Genomic DNA, 13,528 nt, shown 5'->3' with positions numbered 1-13,528 from the left:
AGCCCATTAAAGACAATGGTGAAGAAGATTTGAAATGTATAAACAAACCTTCAGTCATTTGAAATGCTTTAATTTATTCGTAATCATAATTAACCGACTTGCAAGAAACCAATTAAAGAAGACTGCGAGATTTCAACATGAAGGATGGCAGACTTAAAATCAATGCAAGTTTTTGGGGGTTAGTGCTGATCTTTTTAATAAGCCCGCTTATATATATTTGCTCATATTTACAATGATTCTGTACAAATAAGCGTTAACAACCAACCTTATCCATGATCTATTTACTTTTCTTTCTATAGAATGCTCTATTAGACCTCAGTCATAAATTAATCTTAAGGCAACCGCATTAATTAGTAATCCACATTTCTAACAATAGCAACACTTAATTTCCTAGAATTATTTGACATTGACTCCTGTCACTTTCTTTCTAATTTGTTTCGAATGAAACCGAGAGTTATTGCTTCTGAACTTTGAAATTGCCTCCCACAGAATGTAGCCTTATTTGGAAACAACACGGATTTCAACTTTGTCTCGCGGAAGTAAGGTTGAGCTGAAAAGATCGAAACAAAAAGGTCGTACTGGCTGACTTTATGGCTTTCGAGCAGAATTGAAATAAACTAAGACAGGATCAAAACAAAACAGAGAGTTCTCGAACCCAGTTGCAATTTACAGTGGTTCGGTACGTAGCCACTGCTGAAAGCCACTGAGCATTACTTTCTTAGTATGGATACAAAGTCCACACTGTTACTTTCTCAAAGTGAACATTCAGAGGACGACGCAACTGAACACGGTACTTCCTTGTTGTATTAGTTGTTTCAGTTGAAACAAATTAAGTGCAAATTTTGAACTCGATACTTGGGAAAGAAAGAGTCGGGTTTTCATTAAGCTTATCCCTTTGTAATGCTCACCGACAACTGGCGTAAGTTGACACAAGGATTTAAGACAATTATGCTTAAATCACCCAGCTGATTTATCAAAATTAATCCTGCCACTTGCTGTTGTCGAATTAAATTCCACTTAATCTTAATTTCCCGACTCACTGATGTTTTTGTTAACACAATTCCAGTAGCAGCCAATGCCATAAATCTTCTTCCTTTTGTGACAATTAACTAATAAGTACGCCGTTGCATCATATAAAACAGAAAGCGTTTCACCTTGTTAACATCTTGGTTATAAGTATACGTTTGCCTAATTTTCGGCCGCCGCCGGATGTACCGATTTCTCAATAATAACCTCTTACAGTGCAATCCTGGACCATCTACAACTATTTGGGGCACAGCCATCAGCAGAATCTACACTTGATTTCAATGTTCCTCCCTGCTGTATGGACATTTGCGTTTATTTAGTGAGACTGTTTACATTTGAAGCAGCATACACACGTCTCCTCAAAGCTCCGAAGAATTAGTATCCGACTTCCTCAAAAGTCATATATACACATAATTATGGGAACTGTCATACCTACTAAAATCCTAACTAAAGCCTTTATTGCATCACGAGTCGCTTTCCATTATCTCCACGTTGGAAACAGCCGTATGAGGAACAGATCCCCTGGGTCTTCGATTGCTAAGATAGCCACTGATTGCAGATCCTCGTCTGTTCAGATACACGCTCACTGATCCTCGGCGGGTGCTACCCACAGTCTGCTCCAAATACACCCGATTAAAGAGTCGCTGGAACGCCCGTCTGTATGTGCGGTTCATGCAGGTGTATATGACCGGATTCAGACACGAATTCAAGTATTCCATCCATTTGAACATGTTGTACACCCCAAGAGGGTAGCTGAATTTTGGGTCGTTTGCGTGGCCTACCACTATAACGAAGAAAGGAAGCCAGCAGATGACAAAAGCCCCTATGACCACTGCAATAGTTTTAGCGGCTTTCATCTCGTTGGCATGTTCTTTTCCTCCAGCAGATCCTATTCTGTGCACTTGAATTTTCACAACAACGAAGATGACAGTGTACATTACGATAACGAGTGACAGGGGAAGAAAGAAACTCATGGTGGACACAAAATGGAGGTAGTTTCGGCCAGTCCAGTTGGCTAGCCTAGAGCCAGCGATGGCAGCTGAGTACAACCAGACGAATGAAATGAAGATCACGGCCTTGGTGGAAGTGAGTATCTTTGGATACTTGAAGGGAGTCACGATTGCCAGCATTCTATCCACACTAACCGCTGTAAGGTTCATTATAGAAGCAGTGCCGCAAAAGATATCGATGCATCCCCAGAACCGAGACAACCCGGCTGAGAAAGAGTTTGGCCATTGTGTATTGTTGAGCTGAACTATGAGCCAGAAAGGCATAGCCACTAGGGCAACCAAGATATCTGCCACGCTTAGACTAACAATAAAGTAGTTACAGATTGTCCGGAGGTTTGGAAAATTATAGAAACTGACGCAGACGAGGATGTTTCCAAACAGCGTCACCAAGATCAAGATGCCGACGAAAACCGCCGCGACAATGCTACTAGTGGTAGGATTAATCCCTGTCGGTGGAGAACTCGTCATATTTCCTGCTTCAGACATCTTGAGAAGGTTCTGCCGCTAACTTTAATGCGCCTGTGTGTACAGGGAACAGAACAAAAGGAGGGTCAACATCATCTGCATAACTGAATCAATATCAACAACGACATTACAATGTGTCGGCCGGCTCAGAACACAGTACTTAATAAAGTCGCTATGTGGACAGGCAGCTCTGTTATGACAGGTCGATAAAGATTTGGCGATCTGTTTTAATCTTACGATACACAATTGCAGCTGATCTTAGCTGTTGTAATAGTAGGGACCATCCGGCTCGTGTGTGGCTTGGCTGAGAATGATTTGAGGTTCAATGATGTGGCTTTTACCAGGGAGGCAATAATCGGTTGTCGGAAGTCGTAAAGGATCCTTAATACTTTAATATCTAATTTACGCCTTTCGTTTGATTAACGAACTTATGCTGCTAAATCAACTGAGGTTAACACTTTAGGGCTATTATGAAACGGATAGAGAAATTTAAATAGTGCTCACAGCGTTCATTGTTCGACAACGTAATCCATTAAACTAGACAAAGCTTGTAAAAGCAAAAGACTGGGTGTAATTGATGGACAAATTTTGATTTAATATGATAATTCGAGTAAGAAAACGACTTTAAGTCGCCATTCCTCTTGTAGAGGAAAGGTGAAAACTAATTTGCATTTTAATTAATTACCTTCTAAACTCGTTTTAACAGTTAAGCTGTTATTTCCACCAAACTGATAAATGAGTGCAAGGGAAACCCAAGCGAACTTTTTTTCCCGATAGTTATTTCCAAAAACGCTCTATTGTATCTTCTTAAGTCGTAACAAAACACACTGCCTGAAGTAAATTAATGCATAGACCACGTCAACCCCAACGCAGGTAAATTTACACAAGCAACGAAAAACGTGTTTGCGTTGAACTTATTCAAATATTTCTTTTAGTTCCTGAATAACCCACACAATAATAGATTTCTATGTAATACAATGTGACTACCGTCAATTTGTTTTAGATGTATACGTAAGAAATACTCAAATTCGTACATATGCCGATCTATTGAATTACCCTCAAACAGATACCGAGATTTCGGTTGTCTGAATATATTACCGACCGACAACCGTGGATTGTTGAAAAGGTAAATTAAACGTTCACTATTTGCATTCCGAATCTTCACATCTTTTCATTTTTGACAGCTCGTAAAACCAATCGCGGAACAAAGAAAACATCAGCAAAGAAGTATTTTGCGGTGTGTCTGATGTTTTTTCCCGCCTAATGTCAAAATTTATGGAGCAGCGAAGCCACAAAATTAAATCGCGTTTCGACTTTCCCGTCAATATTTCTTTTGCAATGGTTTTAGTTTCGCGGTCTTGCTGAAATTTTGACCTTCTTTTTCTCTACCTTTTAGGTTTTGCCGCAATTACTCCTTGATGTTTTCCTTTATCTAATTTTATTACAATTCGTCTTTTTCTTCTATCTTCTGTTTAATTCCCAGACTCTCTTTGTTCATAACATTCAAGGTTTCCTGTCGATATCTTCTGCCTTGATTTTTCTTTTTCCAATTTTTCGCTCATTTTTACCGACTTGATAGTTTTCCTTACAGAAAGCAATGCATTTTTTGTCAAACATCTATGGCATTTCTTGCTAACGGCGAAAATGTAGTTATTGATATAATTCTCATACAAACCGCAACCTTTTTACTATTCCGTATTCGTTATCCTTAGCTCCTAATCTTGCGCCACACTGACAAGGAAGACAAAATTGAGAGGATGTAAAAAAAGGAAAAAAAATGGTTTGCTATTGACAGTCTTTTCCAGATTATTAGATTGTAAGTAGAACATGAAGATATGAGAGACACGTCTTCCGTCTTTTACCTCTTCAGAGCCGATTCGTTTAAGAGAGGTAGGAAAAAAAAACAGTTACCGTTTGTCGACATGAACAGAAAGTTCGGTAGACTATGCCTTTTTCTCATCTCCTTCGAGAGGAAAACCTAGCAATGTTACTTATCAAAACAAATACGCCACGAACGGAAAAGATCAACTAGTTTTCCCGAACTCAAGTTCAAAATGACGCCATAGTACAGATTCTGGGGCAAACGGAAAAATTAATAACAAGGGAAGAAGTTTCCTTTTCCCGACATTAAAATAAATTGTGAACTAGTGATTTTCGGATACCAAATATCAACAAAAATAAATATCAAGGTTACTAATACCCTGCCGAAGGAAAGTATAATACAGAGGGTATCACGAAACTAACGAGCTAAAGAAATTACCTATAAATCAATACTTTCTTTCCTTGGCCAAAGGTAGAACTCGTGCAGTGTTGTTGAAAGCGTTGGATCCCGTTTCAAACTGTGAGTGCTCCTTTCCATTAATCTGAATCGCAGTAGTAATCATTTTCTTTTTTTACATTAAGAGATTTATTTACTTTGGTTATTTCCCTTCTGTGCATTAAAGGATTTATTTACTTTGGTAATTTGACAAGATGTGATAACACTGTGTGCATCATTGTAACATGAATAGACGCAAAAACTTTGAATTTGTGTTTTTTTGTTTACGTACCGTTAATTAATCCAAGGCAAGATTTCACGGAACAGATCTTGTCTCAAAAACATATGATCGAGACTTCGCCTCACATAAACAAAACACAAATTAAAGAAGAGAAAGAACAAGAAAGTACATTTTTTTTTTCATCTCTACGCCTTGCAACATCTTCGTTCAGCTATCATCTTTACGATTTCCCGTTTCAACTGGTTTTCGATCAGACAGGAAAAGAAAGTTCAATTTTTTTTTTTTCATCTCTATGGGCTCCTATTCTCGTACACCGCTCACTGACTTCCTCAGCTATCATATCCATCTTCATGATTTCCCGTTACAGTTGGTTCTAGTTCTAGTTTTCTGCGCTCTTTCAGTTAAAGTTTACATTTTCGAATTATTTAGAATATTCAGTAGATGATTATTTATCTCTTTGGCGTAGGAGCGATTGTCTTTCTTATTTCAGTTAATTCTTAGTGAAACTAAGAAACCAGAATTTTTCTTCCGCGGTACTGAATGACCGAGAGATCGACCATTTCTATGAAAATCTATTTGACTGGCAGTTCCCAATGAAACGCCGTACTTTCAGCCAATAGGGGTGTCTGGTCTCGCTCAAGTCATAGCATTAGTTCTTAACTTGCGTAATAATCAAATCGAAAAGGTCTCCACTACTTACAATGCGATGGTGGCGATAACTGGGAAAGAGAATTACGCAGTGAGTCAAGTCCTCTCGTCGATCTTCGACATGACTTAGAAGTTTGAATTTGTAAGACTTTGTCGTTCCACCGAAATGTTACTTACCAGAGTTTTCTGAGTAGCAAAATACTTTTAAAAACTTGATTTGAATACTGGAATTCGAATGTTTTCTGCTACAATGCACCCTGCAGTGATTCCCGCGATAGTGAACTGAAAGAGTGATTTACAAACCACCGGTGATCTGATTAAATACTGCAAACAAAGAACTCGAATCGAAACTTCTAATAAATAAATGATTATTTTTTATGGCGTATGAAGTCGTGGGAAATCTATACAAAATCAACACGTTTATTTTCCTCACTTACTTCGGTACACAATCCTGAAATGATAAATTGAACTACCCATTTCAAGGCTTTGCATTAAAATAACAAAAGAAATCGTTTAAAGGGTACACATTACCCCCGAAATGTGGGTAAACACAATTTCATCTTTTGCGCCGGCAGCACCTGATCGTAATTGCTTGGCAAACGAACTCAGAGCTGAAATTATTCACAACATTAGCGACAGGATGCGTTCGAGACACGAACAATATATTATCTAAAAACGTATGAAAAGTGATGTTCAAAAGAGCAAGAACCAATACAATGAAACTAAATGTTGGAAATCGTTTTGACTAAAAAAGTTCAGTTGTGAATAATCGAAATCAGTGATTAAACGTAAGTGATTTCATTTAACAGTCAAAGTAAAAACCGCGATTACGTTTAGCTGTCTCATTTTTATTAATCCAGTACTTGCGTAATAAAACCGAATCGGAGTTTTAATCTAATCGTAATGTTTCGGGCGCCGTACTTAAGTAATATAACCACATCTCTGCCGACTGTTGCACCACGGTAAATGAACCCTGACAGTTACAAGACGCGTCTAGCCTGTGATGAACTGCCTATAAATTGCGACCAATTAAATGAAAGCGATTAAACCTTACGCTGATAATTTATCAAGTTTTACGGAGTGGTTTTGAGTTTAAGTCTGTGGGTGAAATCCCGCATTCCAGTGAGCAGGATGTAACTCTTAATTACTGTGTTCAAGATGGTCCGATCTTTTGAGTCATATCGTGCAATCCTTTACGAATGGCCATTTAAATGAAAGCTATTAGAAAGCAGTCATTGTTGTGGTATTGCCTATCTTGCTGTCGACAAAGTGTTTTAATCTTTTTTTTTTTTTCTTACAGTCTGTGGATGAATTCGTAATCCGGCTTCAGAAACCCGGATTTAGTGGTAAAGGCAATCTAAGTTTTCTTCAGATTTCAGCTCAAAATTTCGTTATACTGTAAAACGTATTCCTTTTGTTTTCGCCTAAGGGGCAAATATGTCGTAAAAAATGCTAAAAAAAGGCCATGCAGCTAGTATTTTCGTAAAACCAACAACTGCTCATAAATTCATGGAATTAAATTCCGTTTCCTAAAACTTTCTGTAACCTAAATCCTCAGCTAAAGCATTCGAACAGATCATATAGTATCAGACTACACAAAATTGTCTTTAAAACGGCACAAAACGTTTTGAGATAACAGCAGACAACATTTTAAGTATTTTTGCTTGAATGTTCTTGCTCAGGGTGCCTAGGGTGTATTCGTCATGTACAAGGTGGTTCAAACTTTTGAACTTTGAATTTTAAGGGTTCAAATTTTAGATTCAGATAAAAGCTATCAACCAAGACTTTGATGTGGTTCTGTTTGTTGTGCTGTCGACAAGGTAGTTTTGCATTCCTAACCTTTGATCATTTCGGCGTAGTGCTGTTGATTATGATAATTATTGTAAGGTGTTCTTAATGTTTACGTCTGTGGATAAACCACAAAGGCCAGGGCATTCGACAAGAATATTTTAAAAGAAAATACTGCTTCAGTTGTTGTTCCCTATGTTATCGGATTGTTTTAATTTATGGCCTTTCTAAACACATACCTTTCTAAGCTAACCCTGTCTGATCCTTGTTCGGATACAAGTCGCAGAAAGTTTCCGGACGAAACGAAATCTTATTTAATTCCCCGAATTTCCGCGATGCTGTTGGCTTTTTCGAAAATGCTGGTCACATATTTGGCGACATATTTTCCTTTCAGCGTAATAACAATAGGAAATTTTTGCCATGGTTTCGAAAGTTCATGGAGGCATTTCCCTTAATAATTTTACTTTTTCGTCATAAATTGATCTAAATCTCCACCCGAGGTGGTTAAGGCCTACCGAAAGGATATTCTACCAAAAGGGCGGGTGTAATCCAGCGTTCAATCGAGAGCTACTTAGTATTATTATTCAACACATTGTTACACTGCCCAAATATGGTCATGGTGCACTCGATATTCGTTGTCCGTACACAACATGCGTAATTTAGTGTGTCGGGGAGAAAAATAGCAAAATAAAGATCGTCGCCAGCTTTTCTGCAATAAAACTGCCCTTTTATCATTATGTTGAATAATAAAAGAAATTATCCTGTTCAATCTAGCGGAATATCTCCTCATTTTAGCCAACTCGGTCTTAACGGCCACGTCGGCTAAGTATCAAGCGATATTCCGCGCGATTTCGCAAGATAATTGTTTATTTGTCAGTATTTTCACTGTTTATTGTGCCGTACATGTTTAAAAATGTTTCTGCCATTTGCCTGTCTGCGAGCCTGTGAAATATGCCGCCATTTAAATGAAAGCCACTAAACAGTAATTCTCCTTTTAGTGTCAATAAACTTCAACACTGTCGGCTAACAGAAAATGATAAAAGGTGTCGTGTCGGTTTCATGACATATTCGTTAGGCATTAAGGAAAGTACCACAGTGCTTTTAGCCATTGCGGATAAGCTAACATATTTTGCTGACCACGCCTCTAAACAACAAGTCAGCTGTAGGTTTGTGATCAACTCAAAGCCAGCGAATAGGTGAAGCTGGCTGTAAGCATTGGTTTTCTATCTGAAGCGATGATCTTTTCCATACATGATGAGTTTTTTAGACCTTTCACTCAAATCTCGTCAAAGTACGACGAATTCGCCACCGTTAAGAGAACGATACACCCGAGACGTCTTCACTAAATTGCTTTTGAATGGTCCACACTTACCGTAGAATTTCACGCACGCCTCAAACGCTAAAATTAAGAACTGGCACGTTACATACGTAAACGTTTGTCTCAGCCTAGGAGAGAAGGTTTACTACTACTACTACTACTACTACTACTACTACTACTACTACTACTACTACTACTACTACTACTACTACTACTACTACTACTACTACTACTACTACTACTACTACTACTGCTACTACTACTACTACTACCACTACTACTACTGCTACTGCTACTGCTACTGCTACTGCTACTGCTACTACTACTACTACTACTACTACTACTACTACTACTACTACTACTACTACTACTACTTCTACTGCTACTACTACTACTACTGCTACTGCTACTACTACTACTACTACTACTACTACTGCTGCTGCTGCTGCTGCTGCTGCTGCTACTACTACTACTACTGCTGCTGCTACTGCTGCTACTGCTGCTGCTGCTACTACTACTACTACTACTACTGCTGCTGCTGCTGCTACTACTACTACTACTGCTGCTGCTGCTACTGCTGCTGCTGCTGCTGCTGCCCCTACTATTATGTATTATTATTAATGTCATTTGCAGTATGAAAATGTGTAGATGGATTTTAAAAGACCTTTCACATAGGACGCAAGGGCGTAGCCTATGCCAAGTCTCCTTAAAATAGCTGCATAACAAAATAACAAGAAGATACGACTATAAACATTCGCTATACTAAAAATAACCCATTTTTTTCAGTAATGATTTTTATTTGGAAGTGTGAATAATTTTGAGCGTTAAAAAATATATTAAAATGCTAATTTGCATGAAATCATGACCAAAACATAAACGCCACACCGTTAAAAAATATAGAAAGCTTTTAGTTCTACAATAACTTGAAAATGATGTTCCTTGCGTGTGAAATGCTTGGACGTTAGATACAGAATGAAATAGAGAAAAACCCAATGTATTAATCAAACTCACATATAGCTGCCGCCAAAACCTGTGTGTTTTTATGTAAATAAACACTCTCATGTCTTTTCGCTAACTATAAATAATCTATATATACATTCATTAACTTTCATCCGCTCAGTAATTAATCCTAAACGCAAATTTTTTTCCATGTGTTGATGAACAATAAGCACTGTTATATTATTATTTTTAGAGGATATTCGTAAAGATACGAATTTGTTTTGTCGTTTGTACAACGCCCTATAATTCGGTTCATATAAGATCTCCTTCCTCATATCCGCCGAAAAACAGAGTACATGCAAGCTACATCTGTTTTTATGGGCTTTTTCAGAAATAAATCCTTATCAAAAGTTCACCATTTCACATCACATGGACATTACAGCAAGGATGAATGAAAAAAAAAAAAGAATATTAACGGTTTCATTACAAGCGTCAAATATCAAGTAAGAATTTGTAAACAAATGTCGAGTGTCCGGATTATTAAAGTGTGACCATTCAACTAAAACTACTTATCGATAATTTCCTAGTTATGGAGCATTTGTTTCTTTGTTGTTTTGTTTTGTTTTGTTGTTTTTTTTAGATATATTCAAGACTTTTCTCAGCCCTTAGTTGTCATTTTGGGCGCGCTCCTAGAGGTAAATAATGGACCTATACTTTCGTCGTTATAACTTATGATAACATGCATGCGATTATCACTAAGAAGCTCCGAAATAAGACAAGACGGTGATTGGCCGCATTCATCAGATCATTTCGGTGAAATACCTGCAGAAATCCGGATTAAATCAAGCCGAAACTTTGGAGCTTTCTTGGTAAAATTTCATGGGAATAAATATTCATTTTCTTTTCGGAGGAGCAAACACAACGAAATAAAGACGGCCATATCGCATTTTGAGAAAGCCAACTTTTTCTCGCAGATTCAGTTCTGCCACCTACATTTCCAGCTAAAGAATTAGAAGCGCGGGATAAACTGTTTAAACAAACAGAAATACCGTTTCAAACGGCCTTAAAATAAGGCCAGGAAACACGACAACATTTTAGTCTTTTGCTACAATTCTATCGTTGCAGGGTGTCCCTGCTGTTTTTCTGTCTTCTGTTAGCTAAATGCCATTCTTTCCTTTGCTGAATACAACTTGAACACCGAGCTGACGAACAAGTTAGACAGGTATAATTAAGAAGCACTCATCTTACCTGAATTGCCTTTCGATCACCGCGGTGTTGTGGGTCGTTAATCAAGACTTGGAAACTGCCCGTCTTCTGAATGAAAAGTTAACTCGCTATTAGTAAATTATCTCAAAGCCTATAAGAAGAACGAAAAAGAAAAGTTCACTTGACGTACGAAAAATACCAAAAGGCAGCCTACCGCAAAGGATTTGCATTCAGTTCAATATACGAAAGTCTAAGACTTCCTGTGTAATTGTTTCAAATATTTACAGTTACTTCAAGTTATCGAAACCGCAATTCATGTTCACTTGAAATTTCTCTTTCTAGCTGAATGGACACTGCAAATTATCAAAGGAAACCGTCAACAAACGTTTCCTATACACTCTCCATTATATAACAATTGGATGCTGATAGCCTGGAGCAGCTGTCAATATATCATCGGATTATCTGCGACTGCGCAGTCAAATATTAATCAGCGTTATAGCACAATTCACATAACTGGGAAGTGCTAATGACCACGGATAACAACTCTTCAATTGATCCCAGTTTAGATTTGTAGGATGCTGAAAGAATGGCGTCGCTGATTGCATTCACAATTTTAACTGTCGTATGGTGTGTTAGCTTGTTGTGTTCAATATTGATACTGCTCGTATGAAAGCAGTTGTTTCACAGAATATTGAACATAATTCGTGGCATGGCGTAGAAACAAACAGTAGTCTGTCCACTTCCAACAGAAAATAAACCAGACAAAACAATGTATAATTAAACATTGCCATGAAACGCAACTGATATTTTGAACTTACACATTTGAAGAACTTGTGAAGAACAGGCAAAGAAGCGAGATTTAGAAAGCAGAACATTGTTTGACATTAAATTGCGTCTAAATGTACCTAGTCCAAGAGCTCAAAATGCAATGCTAGTAAACATATCAATAACAAAGAGTGTAGCTTCTTCCTATCGCAACAAACCCTTGTCTTAGATTTTTAAATACCAAGTTTAAAAAGCCCAAACTCAAGCAAGAACAAGTGTAATATAATAGTGACGTCGTGGAACAAGAGACTAACAATATGTCTGTTTTAAGTGACTTTGATCAAGAAATATTATGAACAATATAGAAATAATAGAAAGAAAAAACTAGAAAATTGGTGCTGAGAAATTATACCTCGAAAGCACTTTTTACAAAGGAGACCAAAGCGTTAGCTTTGACTGGTAGGACCTCGCTTCTGAAACAATAAAGCTTATTTCCCATATTTTATGTCCTGATAAAGCTTTTTCCTTTTTTTTTTTTTTTTTTTACTAGCGATCAATGTTCTCGGGTTATGTGATCTTCTTTTAAGACCGCGAGTGATTGAAAACAAAAGGATTAAAAATTATGAAAACGATAAACGCCTGGGAATTGAACAGTTGCTGGACAACTTTTTTTATAAATAGCACCGTGATAAAAATAATTAAATGAAAAACGCTATTAGCTTTCAAAACAAAATAATCAAGATATGAAATTTAATTTAAACGAAGAAGTAAAATATTTCACTGACAACAGAAGAAAATGGGAAAAATCGCTAAATTTGTTTCTGTCTCGCTTCAGTCCCTAAATTATAGTTTAAACAATATACACTACAATTTACTATTATTATTATCATTACGATTTTATTTCTTACTAGATGGGTCGCTCTATAAACAAAACTCACTTAACAAGATCGACATGCGTCTTCTTAGAATTCAGTCTTAAAATGTTATCAAAACAAATTCTGCGGTCTTTTCAATTTTTTTGGTTGTTTTGTTTTATTGTTCTTTAATATGAATTTTGTTTACCGCAACCGTTTCTGGCTACCTCAGAGTGAATGTTATCATTTTAATAAGAAAATAAAAATAGAAAAGAAGAAGAAGAAAAAGAGGAATAAAAAACTACAGCTTTTCATTTTATTCAATTTCAAAATGTCACTGCCCTGCATTTTATAGTTGTTTGCAAATTATGTAAATTTGTGACCAGTTTTTTTTAATCCTTTTCAATTATGCATTCGCTTCAGGTGCCTTTCAAATCATTTCTCTGTGCGCGATTCTAACAGTTAACGATTTTTTTAACTGAAACACAACCGGTAAATCATCGGTAATATTATAATACGCTATTTTCATGACGACGTTATTTGCAAACAACTACCAGAATCTTCTTCGTTTTTCCTTTATTATTTAAATTTTGTAATCCCAGTGCGGTTTAGATAACAATATCTCTATTTGCAAGAGAAATTGCAACAAACTGAAGGATTCTGGTATTTGTAGTAAATGACGCCATCCTGAAAACGGCCTATTATGCGAAATTTTAAAAGGTTAGCTAAGAATGATGCTCTAGTTCAAAGAACCTTCCTTCGCGTAATTTTCTGCCGCGTCACCTATTTTACCTGCTAATTTATTGTAGAGTAAAAAAAATTAGAATATCACAAGATCTCTTGAGTTCTTTGTAGTCGTAGCTGAGCATGAAACAAGTAAAGCGTAGGATTGAACCTTTCAATGTCGAATGTCTGACCCGTTTGGTTTAAACTTTTGAAATGATTTTACTTATGAATATAGCAGATTGGAAATTGGAAACATCCTCAGTGAAAGCTGTTAAAAATTACCCA

General features: G+C 37.0%; 1 protein-coding gene across 4 annotated transcripts; it reads right to left on the bottom strand.

The window, feature by feature from the left end:
- Positions 1–54: 54 nt before the first annotated feature.
- LOC146465901 (alpha-1A adrenergic receptor-like) lies at positions 55–11,277 on the bottom strand. Of its 4 annotated transcripts, none has more exons than XM_085128087.1 (2): positions 10,941–11,277; positions 55–2,555 (listed from the first exon to the last, which is right to left on the bottom strand). In XM_085128087.1, the coding sequence occupies exon 2, from the start codon at positions 2,520–2,522 to the stop codon at positions 1,491–1,493; it is 1,032 nt and encodes a 343-aa protein (XP_084984213.1). In that variant the 5' UTR covers positions 2,523–2,555; positions 10,941–11,277; the 3' UTR covers positions 55–1,490. The 4 variants fall into 4 exon arrangements, with proteins under 4 accessions (XP_084984213.1, XP_084984217.1, XP_084984216.1 ...); XM_085128091.1 differs by lacking the exon at positions 10,941–11,277 and adding an exon at positions 5,825–5,846; XM_085128090.1 differs by lacking the exon at positions 10,941–11,277 and adding an exon at positions 5,700–5,834.
- Positions 11,278–13,528: the final 2,251 nt, after the last annotated feature.

Source organism: Pavona decussata, unplaced genomic scaffold (genome assembly GCF_977016875.1).
Source record: "Pavona decussata unplaced genomic scaffold, jaPavDecu1.1 SCAFFOLD_155, whole genome shotgun sequence".
Classification (NCBI taxonomy): domain Eukaryota; kingdom Metazoa; phylum Cnidaria; class Anthozoa; order Scleractinia; family Agariciidae; genus Pavona; species Pavona decussata.
This window is presented reverse-complemented; position numbering and strand designations above follow the sequence as displayed.